This window comes from Lonchura striata, unplaced genomic scaffold, assembly GCF_046129695.1.
Source record: "Lonchura striata isolate bLonStr1 unplaced genomic scaffold, bLonStr1.mat Scaffold_97, whole genome shotgun sequence".
NCBI classification, from domain to species: Eukaryota; Metazoa; Chordata; class Aves; order Passeriformes; family Estrildidae; genus Lonchura; species Lonchura striata.
Window position 1 is genome coordinate 1,070,609 of NW_027461192.1, and position 20,972 is coordinate 1,091,580.

Sequence of the window (20,972 nt, forward strand, 5' to 3'; positions counted from 1 at the left end):
TGTCTCCGTTCCCCCTCCAGAGTCTCTGTGGAGAGGAAGAGAAAGAGACAGCAAGAGCAGGGAGGGGAGCGGGAGGTGCCCAGCGTGGGAGCTGGAGGTCTGGGCAGAGAGCCCGGCCAGCTGGCCGGGGAATTTGGACTTTTAACCCCCTCTTGGATGATGAAAGCTTTGTGAAATATTATACCTCCTTGATTTGAAAGAGAAGATAAGAGACAGTCTGGGGCCTGAGATGTAAGAAGGAGAAATTCTAGGTGAGAGGAGATGATGGAGTGGTTTTTGGCTAGACTTTCTCTTGTTAGCCATAGACTGAAACAATTTTCTCCTCCAGGAGAGAGACTGTATTTTAGGAGGATGCATGGTGAGGCAAGAGACCTGCTTCAGCAGCTGAGAAAAAACAGGAGTGGAGTGAATAGAGAAGAGCTGAGGAGTGTTGTGGTGATGCCCCCTGTCTTCAGAGAAGAAGAAGAGAAGATCTCTGTTCTTGGACCTTCAGCCCCAGGGGGAAATGGGGCGGGACTGCGGTCCCAAAAATGAAAAACTGAACTGTTCATTTTTTTTTCTCTCTTGGCAAAGCATCCTTGAAAAGAAAAATCCTAAGAGCAGTCTGTCCATGGAGCAGTCTGTCCATGCATGGTGGTGAGAGCACTGTGACATGGAAAGGAGAGTGTCACACTGGCAGATTCTCTCCGGGCGGTGCCATGTGTGACATGAAAACACAAGAGGTGGCAGCTGTGTTTCTTGGGGGGTCTGTGGCACAGGAGAGACTCTGTTCCCTCGATGGACTGAGTATTGATCCTCTGAAGGGTGGGAACCTGACTGGGGGTCCAAGTTGTGTTTCACTGTGGTTTGTTGGAACTGGGGGGAGCAAGAAGGAGTGTTTTGGAAGGTTTTAATTTTGGATTTTTTTTTCTTGCTTTTTTCATTTTATAGTAGTAGTAGTTTAATAAAGTTTCTCCTTTGTTATTGAGCTTTCGCCTACACTGCTCTGTTCCTGATTGCATTTCACAGCAGTCATTTGTGGGGTTGCATTTTCATGGGGACGCTGGCATTGTGCCAGTGTCAAACCATGACACAGGGGCCACCTGACAGGTCCGGCTGATCTTGGAACATTGAGGGCTGCCTCTCATCAGCCCCTGGAGAACTGGGGCTCTGTGCTTTCCTTGCTATGGAATGAACCATCCATCTTTCCAGGTGTCCACAGCCAAAATTTATACTCCTCCTGAAAAATTCCCTATATGCAAGGGTTCTCTCAGACAAAAGGTGCCAGGATAGACAGCTCTGGCTGGCCTTGGCATCTGGTGGTCACCTCTTATCTAAAGAAAACCTTTGAAAGCCTTTGAAAGCATTTGAGCAGGTTTGGCTGCTGGAACACCAATGAGTCTCTCATTCTCTGAAAAATTCAGATGCTCTTCTGATCCTATGTGTATTTTTTTCTCATTGTGCATTATGTGTGAAATATAATTTTCAGCTAAAAAATCTTATTCTTATCACTCTCACAGTGTTATCTGACACAAAACACCTCATCTACATATGGATCCAGATAACCTGTATAAGCAAACCCAAGGAAGAGTCCACCAGGAATTATATGTCTCTGCTCCCATCTGTCACATCTCCTCTGGAGCTGGACATGCAGCCCCAGAACTTGGGAGGGCTCAGGGGGTCACAAGCTCAGCTCCCACACAGAGAACCTGTGGAGCCTGGGGTGCTCTTCCTGCCCCTGCCAGCTCAGCCAGGCTGAGATGGACACTGATGGTTTCTGTGCCAGGCTCTCCCAGCCCAGCCCAGCTCCCTGCCAGCTCTGCCAGCTGCCCTGAGCTCTGGGCAGCACCAAGGGCCTCTCCCCAGCACAGCCCAGCCGGCTCTGGCCCCACAGCTCTGCTCAGCCCAGGCTGCTCTGGGCACTGCCCCACGGCCTCAGCCCCTGCCAAGGGCACAGCAGCAGCTGCAGCTCAGCCAGGACTCAGCCCCACCATGGGGGAAGGGGCTTGGCCAAGGCCAAAGGAGCTCCCTGGCTGCCCTGCTCCCCTCTGCCTGAGGTGCTGAGAGCTCTGCAGCCCCTCCTGCCATCCCATCTGCCCAGGCCAGCACAAGAGCCCCGGCCCTGGGGCCCTCCAGAGCTGCTCCTGCTCCAGGCCCAGGGCCCATCCCAGAGCTGGGGCAGCCACAGAGCTGTGCCCATTTCTGCTCATTGCTGCTCTGATGGGGATGGATCCTCAGCCCCTTGGAGGCTGCTGATGAATTTTACTATGCCAGAGGTCTCTTCCTTCTTGAGCTCTTCAATTCAAGGAGAAAAGCTCATAAAAATTTGTTCAAAACATCCAAACACTAAAAGACCCTGAGAATAATTTAAGCTTTAAATTCTTCTTTGGCTAGTTAGACAGATTTCAGAAATGTATTCAAATGAATATAGTATATTTAAAAAAAAGCACAGAGAATTGTTCTTTTCCTGTTTATGGATTGATATCAGCAATGTCCAATTGATATTGATGCCCAGCACCTCGAAATACAGTCTGAACAGATAAGAAAATCAACACCCTTCATGGCTGACAAGCAATCAGATTTTGTCCCCACTCCCTCCCCACCATTTCCCTCATCCCACCCCTGGCACTCAGAGCAGCTGAGGAATGGAGTCACATCCAGGGGTGTCCCCAGGGCTCAGGACTGGGGCCAGGTCAGTGAAATCTCTTTATTGCTGATCTGGATGAGGCCATTGAGGGCACCCTCAGGCAGTTCCATGTGAGCCCAGGCTGGGTGGGAGTGTGGCTGTGCTGGAGGGCAGGAAGCTCTGCAGAGGAATCTGGACAGGCTGGAGCCATGGGCCCAGGACAATGGGATGAGGTTCAACAAGGCCAAGGGCCAGGTCCAGCCCTGGGCTCACAACCACCCCAAATCCCTGGCCGTGTCTTGCCCCTGATCCCCACAGCCTGTCCTGTTTCCTTCGTCCCTGCATTGCCAGGGACTTTCTGGGACAAGGGTGCTCTGCTCTGGGGATGGAGGGAGCTCCAAGTGCCACCACTGGAATGGGAACCACAACTCATGAGGTTTGTGTCCTTTGGGGGTCAGGAACTGGTGAGACTCAGAGGCACAGAAAGTTTCTCTTCATGGCCAACAGACCATGGTTGAACTATGTGCAGCATCCCAGCAGTGTCTGATTAGTGAACCATCCACAAGTGATTTCCATGCTAGAATGAATTTCTGACAAACGTGGTTCTGTGATAGATATAAACACAGTTAGGTTCTTGTATCAGGATGCTCATCCTGAAGCGGGGTCAAAACAGCTCAAACAATTCCTGATTTGCAAAGCTGTCAGTGGTGGATGGAGAAGGGAGGTCAGGCTGCTTTTCGTGCTGAGGAAATGCTGAAACCAGCCTGACTCATTTCATCTCCTCCTGGCCTGGCTGATCTCTCCTTTGCCCTTCCACCCATTGGCTTCTGTCTCCCACCAGGCCCCCGGTGAAGAGCCTGGCTCTGTGTTCTCCATCCCCTCCTCGCTGGCACTGCCAGGCTGGGATGAGGAGCCCCTCAGCCTTCCCTGCTCTGGGCTGGACAAGCCCAGCTCCCTCAGCCTCTGCTCACAGCCCAAGGGCTCCAGCCCCACCTTGGAGGCCCTTCCCTAACCCTGCTCCAGCTGCCAGACATCTTTCCTGCCCTGGGGAACTCAACCCAGGCCACAGGGACCTGGGTAATCCACGTCCTTGATGTCCTGGTCACACAGCCCTGGCCCCTTGTCCTCATGTCAGGCTCTGGGGTGGATCCTGTGGAACATCCTTTGGTGGAGGCTGTGGCTCCAGGTGGACCGGGGGGATACCAGGGGACAGGGACCCTGCTGGGGATGAACAGCATTGGACTTGTTGGGAGAAACTGTGAGGGGGAGCTGGGGCAGAGTGACCAACCCAGTGACCTCACAGAGCCCTCCTGGAATGTCACATAGCCCCTCTGGGATGTCACAGAGCCCCTCTGGGATGTCATAGAGCCCCTCTGGGATGTCACACAGCCTCTCTGAGATGTCACAGACCATTCTGTAATGTCACACAGCCGGTCTCTGATGTCACAGCCAGCTCTGTGATGTCACAGTCTGCTCTGCAATTTCAAAGCTCTGTCCTGTGATGTCAAAGCCTGCTCTGTGATGTCACAGAGCTGGCCTATGATGTCATAACTTCTTGATGACATCACATTAACCACTCTGTGATGTCATGGACAATTCTGTCATAGATCACTCATGTGATGTCATAGCCCACTCTTTGACCTCATGTCACCAGATGATAAATTGTCTCCACCAGGTGAGCTGACACCTGGAGCTTGTTCTCCAAAACCCCAGGCCTATGGAGACCACACAATGCCCACTGTGGGACAAGGGAAACTGGAAGTTCACCAGCCTCAGTGTCCTGCCAGCTCAGCCAAGCCCACAGGAACATTGGGGTCCCCGACCACCAGAAACCACCAGAGAGACCCCCAGGACAGAAGAACACATGGGTAAAGGGGAGGGGAAATATGTTAATGATTCTGGGGAAATGATTATCAGATGTGTGTTTAGTCCAGCACAATCAATGGATATGTGTGCAAAATACAGAATATGAACAGAAACTTTCCTGTACTCAGCATGCTCGGCTTTGGGAGGAGCTATCCCCCGTGCATCCCCCTGAATAAAGAATGCTGCTTCTTAATGCTGCACTGGTGATAAGGAGTTTTCTGTTTTACTGAATTTTTGGTAACACTGCGCTCACAAGGAAAGCTCTGTCTCCTGCTGTTCACAAAGAGAGAAGGGTTAGTGGCAGATGTGGGGGTTGGAGGCTGCGTGGGGCACAGGGACCATTAAATAATCAAGTTTTCAATGATCTGTGACAGAAGGAGGGGCAGCAACAAAACTTCCACACTGGAAAGAGGAAGGGCAGACTTTGGCCTATTTAGGATGCAGATTTGGGGAGTACCAAATCAGGTACTGATTTTTTTTAAGGGAAAGAGCCATTAAAAACAAAGGGGTTCAGGAAAGATGGACACATTTTGAGAAAGCAATCTTAAGGAGGACGGAGCAGCCTGTCCCAGTGTGGCAAAAGATGAGCTGGTGAGGAAAATCACTGTCCTGACTGCCCATGGAGCTTTTGTGGGAACACAGCGGAAAGCAGAGAGAGCATTAACTTTGGACAGAAGGGCAGGCAACTTAGCAAGTGTTTAAGGATGTTGTTACATCATGCAGAAAGAGAAAAGGAAAGAGGTGAAATTTCAATTAAAGAATAACCTGGCCAATTCTGTGAAAAATAATAACAAACGTGTCTATGATTAATAGCAAAACATGGTATAAGGAGAACCTCTACTCTTTATTGGATGCAGTGGAAAATAGAGTAACTAAAGATAAGGGAAAGGCTGAGGTACTTAACACCTTGTTTGATTCAATTTTCAATATATGGAGAGATTGTCCTCAGGACAAGAGCTCTCCTGAGCTGGTAGATGGGCACAGGGAGCAGAACAGCCCCCTGTAATCCAGGAGGAAGCAGCTGCTGACCTGCTGAGCCACTCAGATGCTCACAGATGTATGGGATCAGATGGGATCCATCCTAGGGGGATGAGGGAGCTGGTGGATGAGCTCCCCAAGCTGCTCCCCATCATTTACCATCAGTCCTGGCTCACCAGGGAGGTCCCAGAGCACTGGAGGTGCCAGTGTGAGCCCATCCCCAAGAAGGGCTGGAAGGAGGATCTGGGGAGCTCCAGGCCTGTCAGCCTGACCTCGGTGCCCGGCAAGGTTATGGAACAGATCACCTTGAGAGCCACCACAGGGCACCCACAGGATGGCCGAGGGGTCAGAGCCAGCCAGCGTGGATTTAAGAGGGGCAGGTCCTGCCTGAGCAACCTGATCTCCTTTTATAACCAGGTGACCCACCTGTGGATGTGGGAAGGCTGTGGATGTGTCCATGTGGACTTCAGCAGAGCCTTGGACACTGTCTCTGACAGCATTCCCTGGAAAAGCTGCAGCCCACGGCTTGGGCAGGTTCCCTCCTGGCTGGGAGATGGAAGAGCTGGCTGGAGGCTGGGCCCAGAGAGGGATGGGGATGGTGCTGCACCCAGCTGGTGTCCAGTCCCTGGTGCTGTCCCCAGGGATCTGTGTTGGGCCCAGTCCTGTTTAACATCTTCACTGATGATCTGGGTGAGGGGATAGAGCTCACCATCCCCAAATTTGCAGGTGACACCAAGCTGGGTGTGAGTGTGGATCTGCTGGAGGGCAGGACAAGAAGACACAGCCTTCAGCTGCACCAGGGGAGGTTTAGGCTGGACAAGAGGAAGAAGATCTTCACAGAAAGGGTGAGTGGATATTGGAATGGGCAAGCCAGGGGGGAGGTGGCAGAGACATTGTCCCTCTCCAGTGGCACTCAGTGGCATGGTCTGGGTGACAAGGTGGTATTAGGGCATTGGTTGGACTTGATGATCCCAAAGGTCTTTTCCAGCCTATTTGATTCTGTCATTCTGTGATGATTGGGACACTCTGGGACCATTGTGACACTGCAGGGCCTCGTGGAACTAAGAGGACCATGGTGACACTGTGCAGCCCCATAGAACCACGGCTCCATTGTGGTGCTCTGGGGCCCAATGGAACCAGGGAGTCCCTGTGACACTGGGTCCTGGTGGAACCACAGAGGCCATGGTGACACTGCGGGGCCTCGTGTGACCGAGGGGTTTCACCACAGTGACACTGCCAAACCAAGGAGAGCATTGGGAGAGTCCAGGGCCCAGTGGAACCAAGGGGCCCTTCTGACACTGCGGGGCCTCATGGAACCAAGGGGACATTGTGACACTGCAGGACCTTGTGTAACCAAGGGGCCACTGTGACACTCTGGGGCCTCAGGGAATCTGGAAGGCCCTTGTGACACTGTGTGGCCTCGTGGAAACAAGGGGACATTGTGGCACTGAGGGGACTTGTGGAAGCACAGAGAGCATTGTGACAGTGTGGGACCTCATGTGACCATGGGGCCTTTGTGACACCCTGGAGCCCCATGGAACCAAGGGGCCACTGTGAAAATGCGGCACCAACAAGAACATTGTGACACTGTGGAGCTCCATGGAATCAAGGAGTCCATTGTCACATTTTGGGACTCCACGGAACCAAAGAGACCAGTGTGACAGTGCAGGGCCTGGTGTAACCAAAGGGACATTGTGACACTGAGGGGCCCCTTGGAACCAAGGACATCTTTGCAGATGACACCCAGCTGGATGTGAGTGTTGATCTGCTGGAAGGTAGGAGGGCTCTGCACAGGGCCCTGGACAGGCTGGATCCAGGGCCCAAATCCAACAAGGTGAGGTTTAACAAGTCCAAGTGCCGGGTCCTGCACTTTGGCCACAACAACCCCTGCAGCGGTAAAGGCTGGGGACAGAGTGGTTGGACAGCAGCCAGGCAGAAAGGGACCTGCAGGGACTGATGGACAGCAGGCTGGACATGAGCCAGCAGAGTGCCCAGGTGGCCAAGAAGGCCAATGGCTCCTGGCCTGGATCAGGAATGGTGTGGCCAGCAGGACCAGAAGTGCTGTGCCAGCACTGATCTGCCCCCAGCTCTGAACACAGACATTGCTGCTGCAGCTTCAAAGAAGGCAGCAAAAGGGTCTCTCTGGAGAAAACTCTTCTGGGAGATCCTTTAGTTCCTTGAAAGCCATCAAGAGCGCAGCCCCCCATTTACACAGTCTGTGGCCACAGGGAAGATGGAGTGAAACAAAATGAGACATGGCGCAGGGAATGGCGTTTTTTTGTGGACAAGATTAAAAAAGGAAAACAAAGAAAAAGAACCTCCACAATGAAACCAAAAAGAAATATCAAAATTATTTTTATTACAGGTAATTTGCAGAAATTGGACAGCAGTTTAATGTCCCTGGAAGCATCCAGTCATCAGTTTCCTCATGGCAGCCTTGAGCTCCTGGTTCCTCAGGCTGTAGATGAGGGGGTTCAGGGCTAGAGGCACCACCGAGTACAGAACTGACAGGGCCAGATCCAGGGATGGGGAGGACATCGAGGGGGGCTTCAGGTAGGCAACTGTGCCAGTGCTGATGAACAGAGAGACCACAGCCAGGTGAGGGAGGCAGGTAGAAAACGCTTTGTGCTGTCCCTGCTCAGAAGGGATCCTGAGCACAGCCCTGAAGATCTGCACATAGGAGAAAACAATGAACATGAAACAGCCAAAATATAGAAGAGCACTTAGGACAATAAGCCCAACTTCCCTGAGTTTGGAGTGTGAGCAGGAGAGCTTGAGGATCTCTGGGATTTCACAGAAGAACTGGCCCAGGGCATTGCCGTGGCACAGGGACAGGGAAAATGTATTTCCCATGAGCATGAGAGCATTGAGAAAGGCACTGGCCCAGGCAGCTGCTGCCATGTGGGCACAAGCTCTGCTGCCCAGGAGGGTCCCGTAGTGCAGGGGTTTGCAGATGGACACGTAGCGGTCGTAGCACATGATGGTCGGGAGGGAAAACTCTGCTGAGATGAAGAACAGAAGGAAAAAGAGCTGTGCAGCACATCCTGTGTAGGAGATGTTCCTGGTGTCCCAGAGGGAATTGTGCATGGCTTTGGGGACAGTGGTGCAGATGGAGCCCAGGTCGCTGAGGGCCAGGTTGAGCAGGAAGAAGAACATGGGCGTGTGCAGGTGGTGGCCGCAGGCTACGGCGCTGATGATGAGGCCATTGCCCAGGAGGGCAGCCAGGGAGATGCCCAGGAAGAGGCAGAAGTGCAGGAGCTGCAGCTGCCGCGTGTCTGCCAGTGCCAGCAGGAGGAAGTGGCTGATGGAGCTGCTGTTGGACATTTGCTGTGGCTGCACATGGGCACCTGTTCATGGAGAAAGGACAGGGACAAGTCAGGAGAGGCTGCTTGGAGCCAAACCTGGGCCATTCCCTGCAGACTGTCCTGCTGGAACTCACCCACCCTTGATCCTGCTCTGGGACAACCTTCACCCAGGTCCCTGTCTGAGCTCCATCTGTGCTGGCTGAGTGTGCCAGGAGCAGCCAGGGCTGTGCATGAGGGATCTCAAGGAGCCGTCCCTGCCCTGCTGCCCTGGGTTTGTGGCCATGTGGCAGAGGGACAAGGCTGGATATTCAAGATTTGTCAGGGGAATCACTCCTACTGCAGAAAAGCTTGGTAGCATCTGTATTCAGACTTCTAAAGGAATTTCACTTTATTTCTAATGGAAATCGATGGCAGGAGTTGGTTTTAGGAATTGTTTTCTTACCCACACACCATTCCTGGCTCTCTGAGGTCAGAAATCCCCAGCATTCCTGCTGCACTCAGAGTTTGCCACAGAGAGATGTGAGAGGCAAAGGATTCCCTGTGGCTGAGGGAAGGTGAGGGTCTGGATGGGTTTGTTCCCCCAGCACTGCTCTGCTCAGCCCCCTCTGCTTCCCTGAGCATCTCCCTGGGCCTGGACATCCCCTCCTGAGAGGTGCCTTCAGACTGACCAGCCAAAGTCACAGTTATGGAGTCTCTGTAAATGTTCAAACATTCCTTTGATGATCCTGTGTGTCCTTTTAAACTTAGAATATTTTTTTGTTCTGGGATTACAATTCCTGTTCTGCTTCTCTCATCCACCTGAGTCTGTAATCAAAACAGAAAAAAACCTCCTTGCAACAGTGTTAGAACATCAAGGTAAAAAACAGACCTTTATTGTAAGCTTCCAGGTCTCCCAGTGGGGATGGGGCACACCCAGCCCCTGATTTCAACCATTTATTAAATTTGATTAATTAGGATTTTTAACAGGGGAATCCAGGAGAAGACTCCATTGCCCCAGTAGCCCACCAATAGGTCAATCCATTGGAGTAGGTCCAAGGGCTTCTTTGCCCCAATTTTTGTTATGACTGCTCACATTCTGGTCAAAATGCAAAATGTTCTTCTTTCAGGTCCGCTTCCTGATAATAAGGCTATACAGTATTTCAGGAATGTATTTAGATAGTCAGCCTATTGTTCTAAAATCTAAGAGCAAGGTTAGGAAATGTACTAGAGTTAATTAAGGATTATAGTGATAGAAGTATATAATAGTAGTTTAATAGAGTTAATTAAGAATTTAATACAGTAAAGTAAGGATTATAATTTTAAAAGTATATAATAGTTCTTTACAGAGCTATGGCTATATGAAAAAATTATAAATAGCAAAAATCTTTCTGTCAGCAACCTCGTCTTTTCCATCCTGCTCCAAGCAGGAAATTGAATACACTTTCAGGAAAGCCTCTGATCTTTACAGCAATCCCACGCTTACCTTCTTTGGGAAGTGTCCTCCGGAGCTGTGCCCAGGCTGGTCTGGAGCTGGGAGCAGCCCTGCCCCAGCCAGCCCCTCTCAGCAGCAGCACCTGCCCTGCTCAGGGTGGCTCCTTCCCCCCACAGCTCCTGGCCAGCGCTGGGAGCAGCTCCAGGGCCGGCTGAGAGCTGTCCCTGGCAGGCAGCAGAGTCCCTGGCCCAGCACAGCGCCCTGGGCTGCAGGACCCTGCTCTGCAGGACAGCCCTGGGCACCCCTGGCTGCTCGGCACAGGAGATGAGCAGAGAATGCACTCACAGGATCTGTGGGCATTGGCATGTTCCAGCTTTAGGAGATCTCTCCAGGAGCTGCAGCTGCATTGTCCTGCAGCCAGAGGTTCCTGTGCCAAGGGCTGGCAGTGATTCTGCCCCAGGCACTTCTCAGCCCCTTCCCAGCCCTGACTGATTGAAGCTCTCTGTGCCTCTGTGCTGTGCCCGCGCTGGCTGCAGGCAGTGCCCCAGCCCTGCTGGGCTGGGAGAACAGCTGCTCAGCAAGAGAAATGTGCTTTTGAAGCTCTGCTTGGTTACCAGGATCACCCTCTGTGCCAGGAGCCCGGCCCAGCTCAGCAGCACAGACACAGCACAAGGACTTTAATGACCCTCTGGGGCTTTGTGCTCAGGCCCTGAACATCAGGCCCTGAGAGGGAGCTGCAGAAACCTCTGCAGAACTCCAAGTCAGAATCCAACTCCAAAGTTTCTTGGACTTTTAATGGGTCCCACTGAGGGACACGACTGAGAAAGTGTCCCCAGGCCCCAGGCAGAGCAGAGAACTGGAGGCACTGATGCCAGGTGGGGACAAAGAGAAGCCAAGTCTTGGTGCCCTGGGGCACAGCAGGGTCTGTGCCACCAAGGGCTGTGAGGAGACACCTTGTCCTGAGGCCCTGGGGCCTCCTGGCACAGCCCCAGCCAGGCTGGGCACTGTCAGCCCCTGGTCCTGCCCTCAGCATCCCCCCCATGCCCACATCCCAGTGGCCTCAAGGATCTGCTGGAAGGAGTCCCTGGGGAGCCTTGGTCAGGAATGGCCCTGGGGGCTCCTTCATGCTCCCAGGGAACTGCAGGTTTTTCAAAGGACTTTGGCTTTTGCTTTTGCCTTAGAGTCTCTGAGAGGTTTCTGCAATCATGGCCTCCAATTATCTGCTGTAATTAGTCCCTGGAGAGGCTTTGTCAGGAACAATGCTCATTAATGCTTCAAGGTACTTCAGTTCTTTGAAGGTACTTGGTGTTTCCCTTTTGATACAGACTCCGGGAGGTTTGTGCAATCATGGCCCCAATAATCTGCTTTAAGGAGTCCCTTGAGAGCTTGGCACTGACACTCAGAGGAGCTCTTTAATGCTCTTTTGTAAGCTACTTTGGAATTTTCATTTCCAGACTGAGAAGTTTTTGTTCCATCCTGGCCTCCAGTTCTCTCCTCCAAGGAGTCCATGAGGAGCCTGTGTTGGGGATGGACCTAAGTAAGTCCCATTAGTACCTCGTGACACTTTGGGTTTTTCCTCTTGATTTTAACTTCTGGAAGGTTTTTGCAATCTCCTCTCAGGCCCTGAGGTTCCAAGGCTCAGCTCCAAGTGTACCATGGGGCTCATTAGGATCAAGCAAGTCCTGACAAACCATGCTTCTGCCTTGATTTTCCACTGTTGTAATGCAGTTCATCATGAACATTCCTTTACTGGTTTTGCTTCACCAATTTGAGATTTCTTGGCTAATGCATCGACTAGTGTAGTGGGTTCAGTGTTGGCTAATTATCAGTGCACACACTAGAATATACTTACTCAATTCCTGCTGTGAGGTAGGATTAGGAGAAAGGCAAAGCTCAAACTTTTAGAGTAAAAAGAAAAGTTTACTAACAGTAAATAAAAGAAGGAGCATTAAGGACCAGAACAAAACTTTCAGAACACTTCCTCTCTCCTGACAACCTGAAAATGTAAAGAGAAAAAAACAAATATTTTCAGTCAGTTTACCATCTCTAGAATTGTCTTTCTTCTGTTCACTTAGGGAGAGAAGTTCCTCTTGTTTATGTTATGGAGGCATCTCCACAAGAAAACAGTTATCGCATGGCTTTTAGCTTCCACAAATAGCAGCTGCTCAGAAAAATCTGCAATTGTGAAGTCCCTCCAATTTTCTCACAGCCTTTCTCACAGCTGTGTTTATGGGCCATGTCAGTTTATGGGGTATTAGTTTAAAGAAGAGCTGTTAAAAGCAAAAGTTCTCTCCTTCTATTTCTAAAATCATCTTCATCTCTGGGAACAGAGGTCTTCTTCTCTCCCTGAGGGCACGGGGTCTCATCACTGTGCTCTCTTTCTTGGTTCAAACTTCTCGTGGGATCACAGCTACTGCAACATTTGCTTACTTTAGCATGGAGGCCTTTTCTGAGCAAATCATCTCCCCATACTTTTCAATGCCTTAGAGGGAAAAAGAGAGTCTGATGTATCAATGACATCCTTCTCCATAGCTTTACCAGAGGATTCCAGCCCCAAGATCAAGGCATCTCCTCATCCCTCCCATCTGGGACTCAACTTCCCCTTCCCTGCCCTCGGTGTGTCCATGTTGCTCCTCTGTGTGCCTGCCCTGTGTCCTTTTCTCTCACTGGAGGGAGGATGGCAGTACTGGCAGAGTCAATATCTACCTGGGGCTCCAGATGGTTCCGTGAGCCCGGCTGAGCTTGGTGGCTAAGTCTTGTTTTGGCCATGGTCCCTGGACATGAAGACCAGTTCTTTTCCACATGAATGAAGAAACAGAGTGCCACTGTTTTAGGGGTGGATGAGAGTTGACCACCAGAGGCAAAGGCCATCCAGAGCTGCCTGATTGTGTTCTAAGAGATACCCTTACAAATAGGAAATTTTTTAGAGAGGGTACCAATTTTGGCAATGGACATCTGAAATAGCAGACAGTTATTTCCATACAGAGAAGAGCACTGAGCCCCAGTGCTCCAGGAGCTGATGAGGGGCAGGCCTTGACATTCCAAGATCAGCTAGACCTGTCAGGTGGCCCATGGCAGGCCAAGCCAGCCAGACCTGGTCCATGTTCTCCTATCCCATGGGGCCCCACAGTGTCCCAATGGTCCCTTGCTTCCAGGAGGCCCTGAGGTGTCACAATGCCCCCTTGGTGACACCAGGCCCTGAAGGGTCGGAAAGGTCCCCATGGTTCCACCAGGCCCCACAGAGTCATAATGGTCTCTGAGTCCATGAAGCCCCGTGGTGTCACCATGGCTCCTTGGTTCCATGGGCTCCAGTGGTGCCACAAGGATCCCCTTGGTTCCATGAGGTGCCCACAGTGTCACAGTGATCTCCATGGGAAGGAAAGGACCGAGCCCCAGTGTGGCAGGGGCAGCCACCAGAGGCCAAGGCCAGCCAGACTTGATGGTACTGGCAGATTTTGTCTGGGAGCAACCCTTGAATATAGGGATATTTAGAGGTGGCATCCTAGTTTCAGACATGGACACCCGGAGGAGAAGGTCTGTTCTTTGCATGGTAAGAAAAGCACGGAACACCGGTGTTTGTGGGGCAGATGAAAGGTGGCCACTAGAGGCCTAAGGCAGCCAGACCTCTCTGTCCTGGTAGCTTTTTTCTGAAAGCAACTCTTGGATAGAGGGAATTTTGGAGGTTGAATTCCGTTTTTGGTCATTTCTTCATACATAAGGACAGTTAATTTCCATAGGAAGGAAAGCAGCAAGCCCCAGTGTTTCGAGGCAGGTGAGAGGCAGCCCCCAAGGGTCCAAAAGCAGCCAGAATTGTCTTTCCTGGCATTTCACTTGGGAGAAATCCTTGGCGGTATGTAGTTTTGGAGGTAGAATCCCAGTTTTGGCCATGGGTGCCTGGTCAAGATCGATGGGTTTTTTCCTATGGGTAAGAGAAGCGTGAACTCCAAGTGTTCTGGAAGAAGACGAGAGGTTGCCTTAGGCCAAGCCAGCCAGATCTGGCTCTCCTGGCCCCTTTTGTTTAGGGGCTATCCTTGGACATATGGCATTTTGGAGGTGGAATCTCAATTTTGGCCATTTTATTAGGAAGGAAAGCACAGAGCCCCCATGTTTCTGAAGCAAATAGGTGCCAGCCCTCAGGAAGACAAGGCCAGCCAAACTTGTCAGTCCTGGCACCTTTTTTCTGGGAGCTATACTTAGATATAGGGAATTCTGGTGTCAGATGCCCAATTTTGGCCATGTGCGCCTAGTTGAGGTGAATGTTTTTTTCCCATAAGAAAGAAAACTACATGGTCCCAGTGTTTCATAGGCAGATGAGAATTGGCCCCTGGGTGGTCCAGGCAGCCAGACCTGTTCTATGTTCCATTGGTTCTGTGGGACCCCACAGTGTCACAATGGTCTCCTTGGTTCCATGACGACCTGGAGTGTCACAATGTTCCCCTTGCTTCTGCAGTGTCACAATGGCCCCATGCTTCCATGAGCCCTTGCAATGTCACAATGGCTTCATGGTTCCACAGAGCCCTGATGTGTCACAATGGCCCCTTGGCTCTGTGTGCCCTCGCTGTGACACTCTGGGCTGCACAAGGTCACCATGGACCCTTGGTACCTTGGGCTCTCTGAGTTCCACAATGGTCTTCTTGATTCCATGATGGAGCATGGTGTCACCATGGCTCCTTGGTTCCATGAATTTCTGCAGTGTCACCGTGGTGTCCTTGGACCTGGACTGCCACAACTGACCCTTAGTTCCATGAGGTTCTGCAGTGCCACCGTGGTCGCTGTCAGAGGCTGGATGAGATCCATGTCCCGAGACACCTTGGGATGCTCGGAATGCCCGTGTGGGGCCGGGGCCGGGTCAGGCCTTGGTTTGTGGTGGGACAGAGCCCCGCCCCCAGCCTGGCCTGGCAGAGCTGTCAATCACACAGCAGGGGCAGTGCTGATTGGCTGAGCTGTCAACCAATCACACACCAGCAGCTGGTGCCTACCCTGACTCTGATTGGTCAATCACCTGGCAGTCCCACCCCAGGGGCGGGCCCATGGAGGCCCAGGGGGTTAAAAGCCGGAGCACGAGGCCAGCCCATGGTCTGGATCCTGCCTTCTCCTGGGGTTCCTCTGTTGGTGATGCTGGAACTCGAGCAGTTGGTGCCAATGTGTGTGTCTTTCTATAGATCTGCTGCCTTTCTCTTGTGCTTCTGTGGAAGCTCATGGAGCGAGGTGGCCATTGTGACACTGAAGAACTTCATTGTGAGAACCCCGGGTTTAGTTTGGGGTCTCATGTGGTAGTAAAGTCTCTCCTCCAACCCGTGCGTCCAAAGAAGAACTCCGCAGCCTCTTCTTGCTCGGTCTCAAAACGATTTATTGCTAGTTATCTAACAGATTAGGTTCTCTGTTTGCGGCCCTTTGGTCAGTGGCCCAGGCAGAGAAGCACACACTCCTGACACCCTGACTGTCTGGTGTCTTCTTCTTCTCTCTCTCCGCTCAGGGCTGCTGCTATCTTTTATAAGATACATTACGTATAACATGTTTACAGTTATTCCCCAATACCTACTACCTATATTACCAAGTGCTTTTCTAATCTAATCCAATCTGTGAGTGCCAACATCACCAAGAACATGGAGGCAAGGAAGAAGAAGGAGGAAGAACAGGATCAACCCACTTTCCTCCATCTTAGAACTTCTGACCCCCATGTACAAAATAACAACCCCCCTGTACATGTGCTAAAAACCCCCTGTACAATACTAAAAAAAATTCCCCTCTGCTTTGTAGCTACTTTTACTATACTATCTAACCCTTTGTGACTGCTTGTTCCACCTTCAAAGTTGGTAATTCATTCCATGGCTCAAACTCAAAATCACAGCTGTTTCCAGCTGCCTGCTGTGATCTAAAATGCTTCTGACCAAGGCCTGGAACCTCTAAAAATGTCTGAGAGACATTTTGAGTTCCCACATCTCCCCTCCCTGTTTGAACCAAAAACACCTGCTTTGCCACTTTGTTCAAGGCCCTTCGAATGCACATGAAAATGCATGGCAGAACAAGCAGAAGAACTACAAGCCCTATAAGAATGTAAAATATTATTTTTAAAATTTCTTTCCACACTGGTGAGAGATCAGAAAGGTTAAAGAAATCATCCCACCAGGATCCTGTAACCTTTTTCAACTTGGTGATACTACTTTCTATCTGTTTTATATTTTCATGAATAGATTTTGAATGATCTGACAAGTTCATGCAGCACATCCCCTTAAATTCTTCACATCCATGCTCATGTGACAGCAGCAAATAATCAATTGCCACAGGGTTTTGAAGCACTGCTTGTCTTGCACTGCTGATGTCTGTTAACATGTCACTCAATGCAGACGAAATGGCTCGAGTGTGTTTGCTCAATCCAGCATGCTATGTGGTCCAATTCTGTCAAGGCCACCCCTGATGCTGTTTGGGGCGAGAAAATTGCTACTGCAATTCTCCGAGCCTTGTTCCAGGTATAAACATCATCATCACAATTCGGACTATATTGTTTGAGGGAAAAAAGATCCCTACCAAACATGTTGAAAATGGTTTCCCCGGTTTTAAATGAGTCAGACAAATACTGTCCAGACCCTCTGCCTTTGCCAGAGTTTCCCACACATTTTCCCTTTGTTGTTTCATGGGAAAGTCTGTCTCATTGCCCAAGGCAACAGGTGAGAGAATGAAGCACATGAATACTGCCTGTCTGAACCCCATGTCCATGTCCCCAACCTCTTGCAAGAAACCCTGCAATACAGCAACACTCAAAAAACACTTAATTTCCCCCAAAAAAACCCAAGTCTTTGGGTAATCAATCATTGTCTGATGAGACATCTGCAGCGTCCTTGTCTGCCTCCGTCTGCGTGCTCTCTTCTTTGCTTCTCGGGTCCACGTCCACCTGCCTCTGCACCCGAAAAGGTTTCACGTACCTCGCCGACACCCACTTCGGTCCTCGCTCTGTGGAAACACAAGCGAAACCCTTGCCCCAAGTTATTAATGTAAATGGACCTTCAATTTGTCCTGATTCTGGATTTCTGATCAAAACCAAAGGATTTTCCCTTTACTTTGCTTGTGCACTGTATGTAAAATGCCTGACAATTGGTGGTGTGGGCTCTGAAAATGAATCATTTAGAAAATTCAATACATACAGAGCTTTGTTCAGCCGCATATAAGGTGTTGAGCCTCCCTTTTCTGTTTATCCAAGAGGGATTTCAGGGTGTGATGTGTTCTTTCAATGATTGCTTGACCTGAGGGAGAATAAGGAATACCAAAAATGTGCTTCACTCCCCATTTTTTCAGAAATTTGTCAAGCACCTTGACTGTATAAGTTGGACCATTATCTGTTTTTATTTCTTGTGGCACCCCGAGTGATGCAAATGCTTGCAAAAAGTGTCTGCAGGCATGTTCTGCGGTTTCCCCTGTATGTAATGATGCAAAAATCGCCCCTGAAAATGTGTCTACTGAAACATGGATATTTTTGAGCCTCCCAAAAGATGGGTATTTTGTGACATCAGCTTGCCAGAGCTGAAGACTCTGCAATCCCCTTGGATTGACAGCTCCTGTAGATGCAGGAGGCTGCACAAGCTGACAGTCTGGACAAGCACTGATGATCTCCCTCGCCTGACTTTTGGAGAGGCAAAAGGATTCCATCAATGCCTGTGCATTCTGATGGAAAAAAGCATGGCTCAATTTTGCCTGCTCAAAAATATCCGTCAATGTCTGAGATATGGTCATTGTAAGTCTGTCTGCTTGAGCATTTCCCTCTGCTAAGAACCCTGGGAGTGATGAGTGTGCCCTGATATGTGTAACAAAATATTCATGTTCTCTATTTTCCAGAATTGTCCTCATGCATGACAAATATGAATATAAAATTTCATTGTCAGTGTGTTTCAAAAGTGATCCCTCTAACCGTTTGACCACATTTGCAACATATGCTGAATCTGTGACCAGATTGAGAGGTTCCTGAAACAATTGAAAAACCCTGGCCACTGCTGCCAATTCCACAATTTGTGGTGAACCCTGTACCATTTTTATGTCTGATTTCCACTCCCCTGTTTTTGAATTTTGCCATGTAACTACTGATTTGTGAGTTTTTCCCGAACCATCAGTGAATACTGTCACCCCATCCACTGGTTCCTGGCTTATTTTTGGCTTTTTCCTGAAACTTACTTTCGCATTCAGCATCCTGTGAGCTGGAAAATGAACTGTACAAATTCCCGGATAATCTAACAAAGCAATTGCAAAATCCTGTGATTTCTGCATCGCCCATTCAAAATACACTTTTTTCAAAGGAACATGAATAACTGAGAAATCTCTGCCTGACATTGTCAGCAACCTGGTTCTCGCCTTAATAATAATCTGTGCTACCATTTCTAGATCTGTGAGAATTGTTTTTGAGGGCCTGTAAGCTAAGAAAACCCATTCTATCAACAAAAGAGGGTCCATTTGAGACAAATCCCATTGAAAAATCAACCCATATAACTGTGCTGTTTCCCCCAACACTGCTAAATGAAAAGGCAATGATTCTACAAAGTGATGTGCTTGTCTCTGCTGAATCATGTCTGTGATCTTTTCAAGGTCTCTTTTTGCTTCAGGCGTCAGAGTTCTGGGAGATTTGATGTTATTGTCCCCTCTCAAAAGATCGAGCAACGACGAGATGTCATCATTGGTGATTCCCAGGATCGGTCTCATCCAGTTGATCTCCCCCAAAAGCTGTTGCAAGTCCTGGAGATTGGTGACCTTTGTGTTGACTTTCAGTTTCTGTGGCCTTATTGTTTGTTTTGTGATCTTCCATCCCAGGTATTTCCAAGGTGCAATTTCCTGTATTTTTGGTGTACTAATTTCCAGTCCTGATTTTTGCACCTGCGCAATCACACAGTCACGAATTTCTTTCACTTCTTGTTTTGTTGGTGCCACAATGAGCAAATCATCCATATAATGGATAATTTTTGGTTTTGGATGTTTTTCTCGTGCTGGATGCAAAGCTTGGGCCACATACCATTGGCAAATGCTTGGAGAATTTTTGAGTCCCTGAGGAAGAACCATCCAGTGGTATCTTTGCAGAGGTTCTTCTCTGTTGATGCTTGGGACAGAAAATGCAAAGCGTGAAGCATCATCTGGATGAAGTGGAATGCTGAAAAAACAGTCCTTGAGATCAATGATCACAAGTGACCAGTCCCTTGGGATCATCGAGAGAGATGGAAGCCCAAGCTGCAGTGGCCCCATGTCCTGATGACCTCGTTGATTTTCCTGAGATCATGAAGCAGTCTCCAAGACCCTGAAGTTTTCTTGTGAATGACAAACACTGGGGAATTCCATGGGCTGTCTGTTGATTTGATGTGTCCCTTCTGCAGCTGTTCCTGGACCAACTTTTTCAATGCACTCAATTTTTTCCGCTCCAGGGGCCACTGATCCACCCAAACAGGATCATTTGTTTTCCAGGTCAGTTTCAAAGTGGCGAGTGCCACAGTGACCCCTGTTAAAAATCCAATTCTAATTCCAGTCCCCATTGTGCCAAAAGGTCCCTTCCCCATACTGTGATGGGCTTTTGCACGATGAAAGGACAGATAACTGCTGTCTTTTTTCCTGGGCCTGTGACAACAATTGCGTTCTCACTCTGCATGCACAGGGAACTCCCCCCTATGCCTGTGAGAGAACCCAAAGGTGCAACCAAGTCCCATTCCCAAGGCCAAAAAATGTATGAAATAACTTTAACATCCGCTCCTGTGTCAAGCATCCCTGTAATAGCAATTGTCTTTTCATTGCAAGTCAACTGACAAGTAACAATGGGCTGATCTCGGCTCAAATGTTTCACCCAAGATGCATGCACTTCTGCTTGATCACCAGGAAAAGAGTCCCGTTTGTTGAACACCGGCATGGCTTGCCTTTCTGGGTGAGATGGCAAAGCCATGGCTCGAGCAATCGGTGTGTTTTGTGGAATTGTCAGAGGTGGTCGCAAGGCTTTTGCCGTGACCATCAACTCCTCATTATGGTTTGTTGAAATCAAAGATGGATAAACAACAAGTCCAAGGATACTGCTCCTGTCCCTGGCCATTATTAAAAAGTCCTGTCTTTTCCAAGAAGTCCCTGTGACACCTGTAGGTATCACTGCATGGCTATTGTCCAAAAGACACGTCAATTTGGAGGTTGCCAAGATGCATTGGAATCCGGGTGGTACCAAGTCTGGGTTGCTGGGGATTTTGGAGATTGCTCTGCTGAGGGGTTCTGTTTGTTGCTCCCCGAGGATTGTTCCTGTTGGTTCTGTGTCACTGCCAGGATTTGTGTCTGAGCGCGCTGGCGTTGATTCACGCTCTTTTTTCCATTTCCCGGAATAGGAAGAAGTTTCCCATCCATATCTGTCTGTGAGTGACACTCACTTGCGAGATGTTTCCCTCTCCTGCATCAAGGGCAAAGATCTGGTGTTTTGTTGGTCTTTGCAAGTTGTGGGCAGTTCCTTTTAATATGTCCTTGTGCCCCACACCCAAAGCACCGTCTTTCTGCATTAGGGTTGCCCTTTGTATAATTTGCAAGAGCTTCCCTAACACGTTTTTCAATTCGATCCCCCAAGTGTTCCTCCATGATGGAAGCAACATGTTGTGGTGTCCCCACCTTGCTGCACGCCTCGATCATGTCTGCCAAGGTGGCCTGGTGCGCATCATGCTGATGATCCGTCTGCACTCCGGATTGGCATTGGAGAACGCGAGGCTTTTGACCAGGTGTGGTTTTGCTCCCTCCTCAGTCACCTGCCGCTCCACCGCCTGAGAAAGACGATCCACAAATGAAGAAAACGGCTCCAAAGGACCCTGTTTGATCT

At 49.8% G+C, this 20,972-nt stretch overlaps 2 protein-coding genes across 2 annotated transcripts in view; both read right to left on the reverse strand.

Moving 5' to 3' along the window:
- Positions 1-20,972, reverse strand: part of LOC110483730 (uncharacterized) — a 116,369-nt gene that overhangs the window by 45,972 nt on the left and 49,425 nt on the right. The gene's annotated exons all lie outside the window — the stretch shown is intronic.
- Positions 7,841-8,773, reverse strand: LOC144248851 (olfactory receptor 14A16-like). The gene has a single exon (XM_077790831.1). It carries the CDS (start codon positions 8,771-8,773, stop codon positions 7,841-7,843), a length of 933 nt encoding a protein of 310 aa, XP_077646957.1.